General features: G+C 34.0%; 1 protein-coding gene across 2 annotated transcripts in view; it reads right to left on the bottom strand.

Annotated features, from left to right (window-relative positions):
• Positions 1–1,085: 1,085 nt before the first annotated feature.
• Positions 1,086–15,721, bottom strand: part of LOC106882305 (DNA damage-regulated autophagy modulator protein 1) — a 46,610-nt gene continuing 31,974 nt past the window's right edge. For both annotated transcript variants that reach the window (XM_089340937.1, XM_089340938.1), the window contains exons 7-10: positions 13,630–13,795; positions 11,024–11,076; positions 6,243–6,377; positions 1,086–4,734 (exon numbers count right to left, since the gene is read on the bottom strand). In XM_089340937.1, coding sequence (XP_089197063.1) covers positions 4,702–4,734; positions 6,243–6,377; positions 11,024–11,076; positions 13,630–13,795 — 387 coding nt within the window. In that variant the 3' untranslated portion in view covers positions 1,086–4,701. The remainder of the gene's footprint in view (positions 4,735–6,242; positions 6,378–11,023; positions 11,077–13,629; positions 13,796–15,721) is intronic.

Raw genomic sequence — 15,721 nt, forward strand, 5'->3', positions numbered from 1 at the left:
ATGACAAATAAAATCTTAGTAAGTCATTAAGAGGAATACAAGAGAAAAAAACATACGTAGCTTTAGGTACACACATAATTTTTGAGATATATTTACATATTTTATTGTATGTGCCATAGATGAGACTGTTTCAACAGAAACAACAAAGAACATACAATTGAGGTTGGAATAAAATAAAATAAAGAAGTGATTTTAAATTCCCAATCGCAGAATAATGCTAATAATATAGCCTGAACAGGATAAACTATCCCTATTTTGCAGAGAAAAGTGTAGGTGGCTAGCTAATTTGCAGAGGAATTTGTAGTGGGTAGTTTAGCTTAATCAGTCAAAGCATCGTGACATGTAATCACAGGGATGTGAGTTCGTGTCCACAGTTAGCCACCTACACTTTTCTCTGCAAAATAGGGATAGTTTATCCTGTTCAGGTTATATTATTAGCATTATTCTGCGATTGAGAATTTAAAATCACTTCTTTAACTTTCTAAAAGACATCTCAATGCTTCTAAAAGCAGACTTCGTTTGTTTATTTACGTTTGTCGTAATTTGAATTTAAAATAAAATAATTTCTAAGATTCATTTGGATTCTACTAAATTAAAAGAAAAAATAATATATTTGTTTTCCGAATTCCTGAATTTACTTGGCCTAACAAGCCTTTCATTTTGTCATGTATCATAATCCAAAAATTAACAGAACACTAAATCAATAATGCAGAGCTAGATTCATAATCTTGTGATTCAAGTTTCTTCATTAAACTACTCATATTATTTTTGTGTGATGGACAAACGGATTGTTGACCCCAGTGCATAACTGGTACTTAATTTAACCACCCTGAAAGGATGAAAGACAAAGTCGACCTCGGCGGTAATTGTTTTTATGAGCTTTTGGAGGGATATTTACCACAAAAATATTGCAGTTCATTTTCTTGAAAAACTATAACTATCTCTACCAAAATAAGCTGAAGTTTTTTGTCCTCAGATAAGTATTAAAATGAAGATTGATCCAGTTATGTTATTTTTTACTTTTTCTGTTTTAATTTGACACAAAACAAATGCCCGAATGACACAGAACAGATGAACTTAAGTAATTTCCCCTTAAAATAAGATTTATTTGCAACACATGAGTTTTTTTTTAATGATATTCATTGATTTTTGACATGTTAAATTTATGACAACATTAAATATGTGATTTATTCAGTGCAATGTAACAAGAAAACCAACATATATACTAGTCAGATCAAATTTGGTGGCAGTGTTTGCTATGCATATAAAAAAGGAGTTAGTCAAAATTAGTTGAAATTTTCATTTGGGAGATTTCTATAATCAAAAATATAAAAGCGAACGATCTTTTATAAAATATTTTAGTTTAAGAAGGAAAAAAACAATACTTTTTAAAAACATGAAAAACATTGTACAATAAAGTTTGAGTTAATAAACTGTACCAAAAAAGTATAGTTAAGAAGCTAAACACAGTTTCCAAACTGTGTGATTTCAAGTTCCATCCCACTGCATGGCGCTTCAATCAAGCATCTTCAAACATTGCCTTCAACTGATTAAACATTAATTCTTTAGCATTTAAACCAGCCAAAATGTATTTCCTGTTATACGTTCAAACTGGCCAGGTCCTGCCTTTCACACCTACCCTACAATGTCAGTGTAAAATTAAACAATAATATCACTGAAAGCTCAAATCTGTGAGATTTAAAAAATGCTTAATTTAAAAAAAAAAATGTGTATAAATAAGGATTACATTTGATAGATAATCTGAATGCTAAAGGGTTAAAGCACTGTGAGTAAAATATGGTAGATGGAAACTTTGGGGAAGCTTGTTAGGAGTGGGTAAATCTTCTTGCTCTTAATTTGTCACCAAGTTTAACACCATACTATGGCCTTTGGTTGTCTTTAACAGAGCCTATTCTGCCATAGGAATATTTCTTTGTGGGTTTCTTGTCTGAAGAGAATTTCCCCCTTTCCTCTCACTGAAACCCCTAAAAAAGGGTTAAAGGCACAACCTTTACTCTTTAGAATAAGGCATAAAAAAATTATAAAAGAATGCAATAAGTCACTTGAAATGAATTCTGAAAATTCTATAATAAATTTAATATGCATAATTATTGCAAGTTAATTGATTTGATGAAGTTAATTTGGAAAAAATTTCAATGATGATCTTAGTGCAATTACAAAATTGATTAAAAATACTCCTCTTCACAATTCTTATGACATTACAGACTGAAAGTTACTTTTTAATATTAAACAGAATAAAATGTTTCTTGATGAGAACTGTGGATCAGCAAAAGCTAAATACACTCACAATGATTTCCACAGATAAAAACAGTCATTCAAACAGTGAAGGACAAAGTTATTGACCTTTTCACCCAAAACAAGAATGAATTTATTTAAAAAAATTTTATTATTATTTTTATCATACTTTTAAGATTTGTTATATCCTTTATCTTTTACTTGTTTCAGTCATTGGACAGAGACCATGCCAAGGCACTGTCTTGAAGGGTTTCATTGAATAAATTGGAGCCCTAATGCATGTTTCTTAAGTTTGGCACTTATTCTATCAGGCTCTTTTGCAGAACCTGCTAAATCATAGGGACATAAACAAACCAACACTGGCTGTCAAGCGTCAGCAGTTGGGTATACACACACACACATATATGTATACACACACATATACAATGGGCTTCTTTCAGTTTCCATCTATCAAATCCACTCACAAGGTTTTGGTTGGCCTGTGGCTATAGTATAGTAGACACTTGCTCAAGGTGCTGTGCAGTGGAACTGAACCTGGATGCATGTGGTTAGGAAGCAACCTTCATACCACATAGAATATTTTATTTTACTTGTTTCAGTCTTTTGACTGTGGCCATGCTGGAGCACCGCCTTTAGTCGAGCAAATCGACCCCAGGACTTATTCTTTGGAAGCCTAGTACTTATTCTATCGGTCTCTTTTGCCGAACCGCTAAGTTACGGGGATATAAACACACCAGCATCAGTTGTCAAGCGATGTTGGGGGGACAAACACAGACACACACATATATATATACATATACATATATACGACGGGCTTCTTTCAGTTTCCATCTACCAAATCCACTCACAAGGCTTTGGTCGGCCCGAGGCTATAGTAGAAGACACTTGCCCAAGATGCCACGCAGTGGGACTGAACCCGGGACCATGTGGTTGGTAAGGAAGCTACTTACCACACAGCCACTCCTACGCAATTCTTAAACATTTTCTGAAGTAGCACCCATAAGAATTGAAGCCATGCCCTGCCATTTGGTCTCTTTTATTAATTAATTCCAACTGAATTTCTTTTTGTTATTGTTATTGTTTTTATTTTTACTTATCTTTCTTCTCTATAATGCTTATTCTTTCTGACAAAACTATATTGCGGGAAAGCTTTGCAAATATTTTCAAAATTATTTATTTACTGAATGGAAATATGTTTATTGTGTTCTGATATATCAAAACTTTTAGAGAACATAATTAGTAAACGATTTAAATAACCAGTAATTGATTTAAATAATCAGTAATTGATTTAAATAATCAGTAACTGATTTAAATAATCAGTGATTGATTTAAATAATCAGTAATTGATTTAAATAATATCTATGAGTTAAAATGTAAAACAACACTTTAATTAATTAACTGGAAGAAATATAGGTATCTAAAAAAAGATACTAAGAGTTTCAGAATAAAACCAGATAATTTCATATTTGACGTTTGTAAAATCGAATTTGTTTTAGTTTCAATTTCATTTCAGCTTGATTAGCATGTCTCATGGATGCCCTGCTGTTCCTCATTCTATTGTGAATCTCAACAAAATACTTAAAGATCAGCAGATACTTATCAAAAGGCAAACAGTTATGACACTGGCTTCATCTTTGTTAGATTCAGCGACTTGTCTTGCTTGGTGGGCCCACTATGGATTGTTGAGGAATTCCCACATGTGTCCAGGGCAAAACTCTATTCAAACTAAGTCTACCATTTTCCCCACAACTCTTACTTGCTGTTCATAGTGTGTACCACTTATGATTTTATGAAATGTTTAATTGCAATAAACTTTTTGGATCACTATGATTTTACAAACATCAAATAGGAAATTACCTTAAACCAAACTGAAATTGTAAAATATCTCTCAGTATAAAGTTATAAAAAGATTTAAAGTATATTAAATAAGAAGTTTAGAATGGTACAACGATGCACTATAGAACAAAAAATGGACTATATACCTGTTGTAGTTTGGTTATCTATAGTCCGATGATATTTCGGAATTACAATTCCTTCTTCAGATCTTCAATTCCGAAATATCATCGGACTATAGATAACCAAATTACAACAGGTATATAGTCCATTTTTTGTTCTATAGTGCATTGTTGTACCATTCAAAACTTTTTATTCTTTACAAACAATACACAATGCTTCAAGCGAACTACAATACTCTCCTATATTAAATAAGCTTTTTGACTTAGTTCTGAATAATTAAATCGTTTTGTTTGGTGGTTGCAATCTCGTTCTGTTTTCTTCTTTGTAAGTTTTAATTTCTTACTCATTTGTCATTCAGTCTGATAGAAAGGATATTAGATGGAAAAAATATTTTTTCCCTTCCTTTATAAGTTTTCTTCATGATATAAGGAAGGCACAATTTTCACAGTTAAAGAAACAGTATTCACATTAACCCCTAGTTGCTCCAGATTAAACCATTTCATGATGACAAGCATCAGCTTCCTAGAAAAGAGAAAACCAAAAATTATTAATCAATAACCCCACGATTGAGAAACTTTATTACATTAATATGATAAATTACTTCCCTTTGCTCAACAATTTCAAAGGTTTTTTTTAGACAGTTTATGAATTTAAATCAAGTGAGGTGTTTCAACTTTTCTACTTAAGATAAATGGTTTGTGATTTCATCCAACATTGCAAAATATTAAGAAATTTTTTACCATTTTTATTTTTTATTTGTTCTAGTGTTGTTTATTCATTTATTTATTTAGTTTGTTGCTTGTTAGATATTTTTAAGAGAATTTCAAACTTTGGGATTAAACGACAACTTGTAATGAGTGAAGCCTGAATGAAATACATCAAAAGTCAAATGATATCCAACCAACTATTTCGATTTTGAATATGACTGGGTCAGCAGAGGAAGTGCAGCATCCATAACTCTATTTTAAAGACCTCTGAGATTGATGGGAGGAAGAGAAGAAGTTATCCTTAACTTAGACACTTGGCACAGCTACTTATAATGTTGCAGACTCAGTTATAGACACCCGAGAGTCAGGTGGTGACATTAAATTTGGTGAGTTATTAAGTCTTTGACTCAAGAACAGGAACAGTCTCTCCAACTGTCTTCCATTGTTTCTATCTACTGAATTTGGTCAATTTGGGGATACACTCGCCCAAGTTGCAAACAGACTGAACCCAAACCATGTAGTTGCAAAGCGAACTTCTAATTAACACATACTTGCACCTAGTGATAGAAGCAATGGCAATTTTGTAGTTATTTTTGTTATTACTATTGTTGTTGTGAAGTACTGGCAGTTATGTTCTGAGGAATGGAGGTGGGTGACAGATCAAATACCAAATCTAAATAAATATAAAATGTCCAGCACTTTGTTTGGGTTAGGTTCTAAGATTTGATCATCTGTGTTCTAGGTGTGACATATTGTATTTACTGTGAGGTATTGTGTACCAGTGGAGGCGCAATGGCCCAGTGGTTAGGGCAGCAGACTCGCAGTCATAGGATCGCGGTTTCGATTCCCAGACCGGACGTTGTGAGTGTTAATTGAGCGAAAACACCTAAAGCTCCACGAGGTTCTGGCAGGTGGTGGTGGCGAACCCTGCTGTACTCTTCCACCACAACTTTCTCTCACTCTCACTTCCTGTTTCTGTTATGCCTGTAATTCAAAGGGTCAGCCTTGTCACACTGTGTCACGCTGAATATCCCCGAGAACTACGTTAAGGGTACACGTGTCTGTGGAGTGCTCAGCCACTTGCACGTTAATTTCACGAGCAGGCCAACATACTGAAATGATTAAAATTAATATTAATCATTATGTTAATGTCCGTTTCTCACTGATAATTATTTTTAATTAGATTTTTTTCTGCATATTACATTAAGTATGTTAATGCTTAGCTAGCTACAATTCTTAAAAACATGCATTTATATCTGGAATGAGAGTTATGCGAAACAAAATAAATTTTTTATTAAAGTGTAATTTTGTTCTATAACATACCTTATAGATTGTGCTAGGAAACTTGAACTGTACATGTCGAAAATCATGGAAGAACGTTCCAACATAGATAAGAATCATCAAGGCAAGTAGCCATTCACTGCATGTTGATGTGAGATAGACTCCTTTATGAACAGTCTGAAATATTCAAGTTATACAGATCATCAATAACATGTAACAAAGAAAATTCTCTTCTAAATACTCATATATATATATATATATATATATATATATATATATATATATATATTACGGAGATGTACTTGCATAGCAAGTGACCCGATCTGAGATAGTGTGCTGAAACAAAAACAATTGCAGCATGGAAGGTGTTTATAAACCATTTAAAACCACACAAAAACTATTAGATTCACTTCAACATTTAAATTTAATTTGCCAAAATATTTTCGTCGCTTTGAGACACTGACCTGTTCACTGACAAAATTCGGAAAGGTTCCTAAACTTGGAAAATGGGTGCCTCATGAATTGTCCGAAAGCAACCGCAAATCCCGAGTTGACATTTGCTCTTCTCTCCTTTCTTGCGAACTCATTTCACTCTTTTTGGATAGACTTGTGACTGGTGACGAAAAATGGATCTTCTATTGAAATGTTAAATGTCATGAACAGTGGTTTGGTAAAAGGGAAAAAGCTCAACCACAACTGAGAAGGGAACTTCATGGGGAAAAAGGTTCTTCTCTCTATCTGGTGGGATTGCAAAGGAGTAATTCACTTTGAATTGTTACCATCTAATGCAACAATCAATGCTCAAGTCTACTGTCAGCAATTAGAGCATTTGAACCAAGTTTTGAAGAAAAAAAGACCCGCTTTAGTGAATTGAAAAGGAGTGATGTTTCATCAGGACAATGCGTGACCCCACACTGCAAAGATCACATCACAGAAGATCGAAGAGCTTGGTTGGGAAAAAATTCCTCATCCACCTTATTCTCCCGACCTGGCTCCTTCAGACTACCATTTTTCTCATAGTTTACAGAATCATGTGTGTGAGTGTGGGGGTGTGTATGCTTGTGTTTCCTTGTTTTGACATCATCATCATCTAATGTCCTCTTTCCATACTGGCATGGGTTGGATGGTTTGACAGGAGCTGGCAAGTCAGAAGAATGTACCAAGCCCTACTGTCTGATTTGGCAGGGTTTCTACAGCTGGATGCCCTTCCAAATGCAAACCACTCTACAGAGCGTACAGGGTGCTTTTTTTCCTGGTACCAGCAGCAGTGAGGTCACCAAGCGACTTGCAAGACAAGACCCCCCCCCACCACCCCGTCAACTGAGGTGGGGTGAGGGGAAGGCAAGGAAATGTTAGGGTATGAATAGATGGGCAGAAAGAGATGTTTTGCAGTAGAAGGAATACATGCCTACATCAGTTGGAGAGAGAAGATGGTGAAAATATGATGGTAGGAGGGTTATACTCATGTTAGAGTAAGTTAGAGTAAGGTATGTGTAAGTGAAGTGGAACAAAGGATTGCAAAGTGTAAATGGGTGAATAAGTTCACAAGATTGCAAAAGGAGAGCAGGTGTGTGTGTGGGTGTTGACTGAGTAAACCTATAAACCCAAGTGAAGGTAATGGGTGACAGGATGATATGTTGAGGGAACAGATTCAACAGGTACACATTGTCTGTAGGTAGGTTTGTGAGGGTACAAAGAAAAAGAAATACTGTAACTGGTGAACCCAGGAGGAGCGACGAGCAAGGTGTGAAGATGGATTGTGAAGGAAAGGTATATCAGGGACAGATCGTGTCCCTGACACACCTTTCATACTTGACAGTCTTATCGGTTATGATGCAGCCTTTTGGCTCACTGGATCCAGTCTAACCATCCGATCCATACCAGTATTGAAAATGGATGCTTTATCTTTTAACTTTTACTTGTTTCAGTCATTAAACTGTGGCCATGCTGGGGCACCACCTTGTAGAATTTTTAGTCAAATGAATCGACCCCAGTACATATTTTTACTTTTTAGCTTGGTACTTATTCTATCAGTCTCTGGCTATGGAGAAATATTACCTTGCTTGAAAACACGAGGGTTGGCAACAGGAAAAGGATCCAGTCATAGGAAATCCACCTCAATAAAATTCATCCAATCCAAGCAAGCATAGAAAAGCAGACTTTAAAATGACGATGATGATGGGAAGAGAGGGAGGTTGGTAGAATCATTAAGGTGTCAGACAAAATGACTTGTGGTATTTACTTCTGCTCCTTTATATACTCTTTACTCTTTTACGTGTTTCAGTCACTTCACTGCGGCCATGCTGGAGCACCGCCTTTAGTCGAGCAAATCGACCCCAGGACTTATTCTTTGGACGCCTAGTACTTATTCTATCGGTCTCTTTTTGCCGAACCGCTAAGTTACAGGGACGTAAACACACCAGCATCGGTTGTCAAGCGATGGTGGGGGGGACAAACACAGACACACAAACACGCACACACACACACACACATATATATATATATATATATATATATATATATATATATATATATATATATATATATATATATATACATACACATATATACGACGGGCTTCTTTCAGTTTCCGTCTACCAAATCCACTCACAAGGCTTTGGTTGGCCCGAGGCTATAGTAGAAGACACTTGCCCAAGGTGCCATGCAGTGGGACTGAACCTGGAACCATGTGGTTGGTAAGCAAGCTACTTACCACACAGCCACTCCTGCGCCTATGAGTTCAATTCTTACTAAGTTCAACTTTTATTCTTTCATATGAGTCAAGAACCAGGGTTCATTTAATCAACAGTATCCTCCCTAGAAGAATGTGTGGCATTGTGTCACTGTTGACAAACAATGTTTATTAATTTTGACTTTTTACTTCCTCCCATTAACAATTATGAAAATATTCAAGAATTAAATGTTAAACCCCGAACCCCATCTTTATCCCTCACACCTGAAAAATAGGGTCAACTAGAAGAGATCAAAAGTCTGTTGTATTTCACAAATCATAAAAGAAAATGAGCCTAGTGTTGTAAGTGAATAACAGTAATGGTAAGGAAAGGAATTTAGAAAGTTTGATGCTGTTATAAGGGGGAACTATTTTTATATGACAAAAGATGGACAACTGCCAACACTTTGGCTAAAATGAGAAAGTTATAAGTATTAAAATGTTTTCATGATAGAAGGTAGAAAAAAATTATAAAAGAATACAATAAGTCACTTGAAATGAATTCTGAAAATTCTATAATAAATTTAATATGCATAATTATTGCAAGTTAATTGATTTGATGAAGTTAATTTGGAAAAGATTTCAATGATGATCTTAGTGCAATTACGAAATTGATTAAAAATACTCCTCTTCACAATTCTTATGACATTACAGACTGAAAGTTACTTTTTAATATTAAACAGAATAAAATGTTTCCTGATGAGGACTGTGGATCAGCAAAAGCTAAATACACTCACAATGATTTCCACAGATAAAAACAGTCATTCAAACAGTGAAGGACAAAGTTATAAGTATTAAAATGTTTTCATGATAGAAGTAATCTTTTAGATGCATATCAATGAAAGTAAGAAAGTTAACTCTTAAAGTCCTACATCAAGAATATCTACAGCTGTAGTCAAATCCTGAATTGCATAAAACTGCAGTTCAAATGGTGTTGTTGCTTAGGAGTTGAAACTGGAACTAAGTAGTCTTCTGTGCAAGAAATAGAGTTTAGTTGCATCTTAGAAATAACTGCTGATCAAAAGACTTCCTATTTGCATCATGAGTTTTATAAGTTAGAATATGCTGATATATACTTATTATTTACATATTAATGGTGGAGGCGCAATGGCCTAGTGGTTAGGGCAGCGGACTCGCGGTCATAGGATCGCGATTTCGATTCCCAGACCGGGTGTTGTGAGTGTTTATTGAGCGAAAACACCTAAAGCTCCACAAGGCTCCAGCAGGGGATGGTGGCGAACCCTGCTGTACTCTTTTACCACAGCTTTCTCTCACTCTTACTTCCTGTTTCTGTTGTGCCTGTAATTCAAAGGGTCAGCCTTGTCACACTGTGTCACGCTGAATATTCCCGAGAACTATGTTAAGGGTACACGTGTCTGTGGAATGCTCAGCCACTTGCACGTTAATTTCACAAGCAGGCTGTTCTGTTGATCGGATCAACTGGAACCCTCGACGTCGTAAGTGACGGAGTGCCAACACAACATATTAATGATTTAATTAGAAAATCGATGACCAGTAACTGATGTCTGGTAAATATATTTTCTTTCATTTCGTTTTTGTATTTGGTTTGCAAGATTCTTTATGTGAATTCGTGTGTTGAAGCATATTTTATTGTGTCTGGGGAGAGTCATTCTTTTAGTGCTTTATTAATTTAACACACTCACTGATTCTGATAACGGACAGAGTTAATGACTATTGGAAAGGTTGCAAAACACAACGAAAATTTTAGTGAAAATAAATAAGTAAATGAGTGGAAATCAGACCGGTGAGTGTGTTAAATTAATGAGGCACTAAAAGAGAATGACTCTCCTCAGACACAATAAAATGTTTTCTTTTCTTTTATTTGTATCAGTTTTTTATTTGTATGACTAAAGGCGGTGCTCCAGCATGGCCGCAATCAAATGACTGAAACAAGTAAAAGAATAAAAGAATAAATAAATGACCATCCTGAAATATAAACAATATAAAATAATTACATTTCAAATCCTGTTCTACATATTTTGTCTCTTTAGGTTCTCCTCATGTGATATAAAAGTCAATTCACATGATATTGCCAAATGAGAGATGTAATAAGGAATGTTTAAATACTTACATATTTTGAACCTTGATATTTATTTCGCTTGTAATATATTACTGTTATTATAACTGGAGTTAGTTAAGGTAAAATGAAAATGTATTCAACAAAAGGAAATTTATATGATACAGAAATGAATGAGGAAAGAGTTTTGCAGCTTAAAAGTCTTTAAGTTAATAATTACACACTAGAATAAATCTGTTAAAGAATTCTTTGTATCTTAATCCATTACCTACCAGTGATCTCATATGAGATCACTTAAAAATTACAAATTTCGTAATTATCTGTCAATATTTACACATATCTAACCTTTTTGCTATATCTACTAGGTATATTTCTCTGATGGAGGCGCAATGGCCCAGTGGTTAGGGCAGCAGATTCGCGGTCATAAGACCGTGGTTTCGATTCCCAGACTGGGCATTGTGAGTGTTTATTGAGCGAAAAAACACCTAAAGCTCCATGAGGCTCAGGCAGGGGATGGTGGCGAACCCTGCTGTACTCTTTCACCACAACTTTCTCTCTCTTTCTTCCTGTTTCTGTTGTACCTGTAATTCAAAGGGTCAGCCTTGTCACACTGTGTCACGCTGAATATCCCTGAGAACTACGTCAAGGGTACATGTGTCTGTGGAGTGCTCAGCCACTTGCACATTAATTTCACAAGCAGGCTGTTCCGTTGATTGGATCAACTGGAACCCTTGACGTCGTAAGCGACGGAGTGCCAACAACAACAATATTTCTCTGATATTCAAATGAGGTTTGCTAATTTTTCACTCAATATCTCGCTTATTTCTATTTAAAATGGTATTTTGAAATGTTATTTTGATCATTCCAGCGTGTTTCTGAGGCTGTTTTATGCTAGAAATCTAAGTTTCATAAAAAAAATTCCAGTTAATAGAATTATGGGAGGTAATGGGTTAATGTAGAATCTAAACTTTTAAAACTTTCTGCTGGTTTTATATATTTTCTAGTTTGATAACATATCTGGAAAACATGGCTGCTTGACATAAATTATGAATTTATTTTTTTGAAATTTTCAAGGAACATTAAGAAATCCAAATTTAGGAATAGCTTAAAAGACCTTTATTTCACATTTTCTAGTTTAATAACTTTTAGTTCAGTATTTATCAATTCAGGTTTTATTGTTTTCAGGAGGAGAATTTTGGAATCAGATACATAACTATAAAAGAAACTTGAATAGTAAGCTACTAAACATAAGTTGTTTAGTAAGACATCCTGAAATAGAAATGAAATTTTACATATTTGTTATGTTTTTACAAATAAAAGTTTGGTTACCTTCCCATTAGTATACCATATTTTCAATGCAGATAGTCTATATAATAGAGTAGCAATTAAATTAAAAATGATTATTATTTTCACCATATTGGTTTTTAATTTTTTTGGCACAAGGTCAGCAATTTTTGAGAAGAGGCTAAGTCAATTGAATCAACCCCAGAGCTCAACTGATACATTTTTATCAACCCCAAAAGGATGAAAAGCAGCCGACCTTGGCAGAATTTGAACTCAGAACGTAAAGATGGACAAAGTGCCACTAAGCATTTTTCCTAGTGTGCTAATGATTCTGCCACAAAGTCTGGGTACATGGGGATTAACACATACTTTCAGAAATTATTGTTTCTTATACAATTAAACCTTGGGAGAGGCATTATGCCGGTAATAAACACACGCACTGGTTCAGTCCTTTATTAATTTATAAACAGTATATAGTTTATAGTTTACCCATGGTTGCATATGTTGTTCACACATAAAATACAGAACGTGAACATAAATAAAAAAGATGCATTTATGAAGAAAACAAAAAATAACAGAAAGGAAACCAAAACCAAGTCCAAAGTCTCTATCTTATCTGATATTTAATTGTATTTCTTTCAACACACATATCCACATCAAGAATCTTGCACACGAAATACACATACGAAATATTGTTTCTTATATTTAATTGTTTATGTTATGATTTTATTTACTCCATGTACCCACATGGGGATTAACACATACTTTAAGAAATTATTGTTTCTTATATTTAATTGTTTATGTTATGATTTTATTTACTCCATGTACCCACATGGAGATTAATACAAACTTTAAGAAATTATTATTTCTTATATTTAATTGTTTATGTTATGATCTTATTTACTCCATGTACCCACATGGAGATTAATACAAACTTTAAGAAATTATTATTTCTTATATTTAATTGTTTATGTTATGATTTTATTTACTCCATGTACCCACATGGAGATTAATACAAACTTTAAGAAATTATTATTTCTTATATTTAATTGTTTATGTTATGATCTTATTTACTCCATGTACCCACATGGAGATTAATACAAACTTTAAGAAATTATTATTTCTTATATTTAATTGTTTATGTTATGATTTTATTTACTCCATGTACCCAGACCTTGTGGACACCCTGTAGTATAGATGTAAGATGCCTGATCTGGTTAAATTGCACATAAAGCAAGTAGAATATTTTGGTTGGTTATGGTGGATATGGCCTGTTTAAATGCTAAAGGGCTAAATAAAGGAAAATGTTTGCTAATAGAATAAAAAAATATGAGAAACAATATTTTGATTTATAATTGTAAAGCAAATAAGGATACAAGTAATTAGTAAAATTGAAACCAGAACACTGATGATGAAACGAAGTCGTTTGATACAAACAGAGGTATCCTTGCTAGTTAGGAAATTTTGTACCCAGCAGTAGACAGAGCCTATAGCAAAGGCTAAAAATGCACCAAAATAATGCGGGACTTTAGCGTGTCTTGCCTAAAATGTAAAAAAAAGAAGAAAAAAAAATCAATATTTTAAAGAATTTAGAAAAAATTTCAATGACATAATTTCAAAATTTTCCTCCCCTCACTCACATGTTGACATAGAGTGAATTAGTATTTAATTGTTAACATTTCAACTTGAATAACTTCCTATCACAAGTCATTCAACTATAGAGTTGGATTGGTACAAATCTCTCTATGTTTTTGAAAACTAGTTCAATAACCTGTGTTGTTCAAGAATACAGTGAAATTCCTCAAGGGCAATTTTATGAGTCACTGAGTTCAATGCTCTTTTGTTTCTTCACTAAATTACTATTTCCAATTTTATATTCTGAATTAAATATGTTCATTCTGACTTAACATTTGGTTTTTAATTGATTGGTTAGCCATTCTGAGTAATCAACTACAATAATATTTCATTTTGAATATGCTAATTTATCATATCTACTGGTGCACGATATTATACATCTATTCACTGATGTAAACTCATTGCAACTTTGGCAAGAACAGTAAAGTTAATTTTTCACTGAGGAGGTCAAATAAGACTAAAACATATCTGAAGTTGTCTCCCTTATTACTGGAACGTTTGAAATGATACTGGTTTCAAATTTTTTGAAAAAGGCCAGCAATTTTGGGGTAGAGAATAAGTCAATTACATCAACTCTAGTGCATAACTGGTACTTATTTTATCCACCCTGAAAGGATGAAAGGCAAAGTCAACCTCAGCAGAATTTGAACTCAGAACGTAAGCGGCAGATGAAATACTGATAAGCATTTTGCCCAGTGTGCTGATGATTCCGCCCGAATGCAGCCTTTTTGTTTAAAGTAGTATCAGCTGTTAAGCTAATTTGTCTTTTCCTTACTATGATGATCAAATTTCTATTGAACTGTTGATTTTCTTGCAGATGGCATTCTCTGCATCATTTAGCTCAAAGTCAGCTAACATTAAATAGACCAGCAGATCAAAGACATTCCAGTCGCAATCATTCCATCTTGTTTTCAGGGACAGTGTATCAGGGTTACATTCTCGAAAATGATGTTCTTTTTTAAAGATAATAAGGCATAATTTGGCTACTAGGTTTAGCAGGTCGAGCAACTAAATAGTAGAAGTTACATCTGAATAATAGACCTAAGTGTTTTGTTTCTCCTAATATGAATATTTTTCTGTCTTATATTGCCTCAGTCTGAAAGAAATGACTACCAATGGTCTTCAAAAAAGTCACTGCCTAGACAATGCCTATTTATCAATATGTTTTCACTTACAGAATGCTAAACAACAATAACCTCATCCTACTCCTCCTTAACATCATCAACACCATCATCATTTAATGTCCATTTTTCCATGCTTGTATGGGTCAGACAGAAATTGTCAAGGCAGATTTTCTATGGCTGGATGCCTTTTCTGTTGCCAATCCTTACATTTTTCCAGGCAAAGTAACATTTCCTATGGACAGACATGTTTTTCAATGGAAAACTGGAAATGAACAATATTTCTTGGGCTTCTTTCAGTTTCTGTCCATTAAATCCATTCACAAGGCTTTGGTTGGTTTCAAGCTATTGTAGACAATACTTCCCCAAGGTATTGGGCATAGGAAGGGGTGCTGAAAATCCCTGGCTTTTAGGGTATCACAAAAGGCCTTCTGAGTTCTTTTACAGTGAGTGAATTTGAGAGGGGAATATGTTGAAACATAATTAACTGATCCTCCAGTATTTTCTTTTACCCAAAGCCAGGAATTTTCCAGCACCCTGCTTCTACTAAATATAAAACCAATCATATTGAGATATCTTTCTGTAATAATTATATCAATGTAACAAAATTTAACTTATAAAAAATGGAAATAAAGCAATGAAACTTGCTGAAAAATATGAAGTGTGAATGATTATAAATTGAAATATTTCAATAAACAGAATTAATAAAATA

Source organism: Octopus bimaculoides, chromosome 24 (assembly GCF_046866305.1).
Source record: "Octopus bimaculoides isolate indiv1 chromosome 24, ASM4686630v1, whole genome shotgun sequence".
Classification (NCBI taxonomy): domain Eukaryota; kingdom Metazoa; phylum Mollusca; class Cephalopoda; order Octopoda; family Octopodidae; genus Octopus; species Octopus bimaculoides.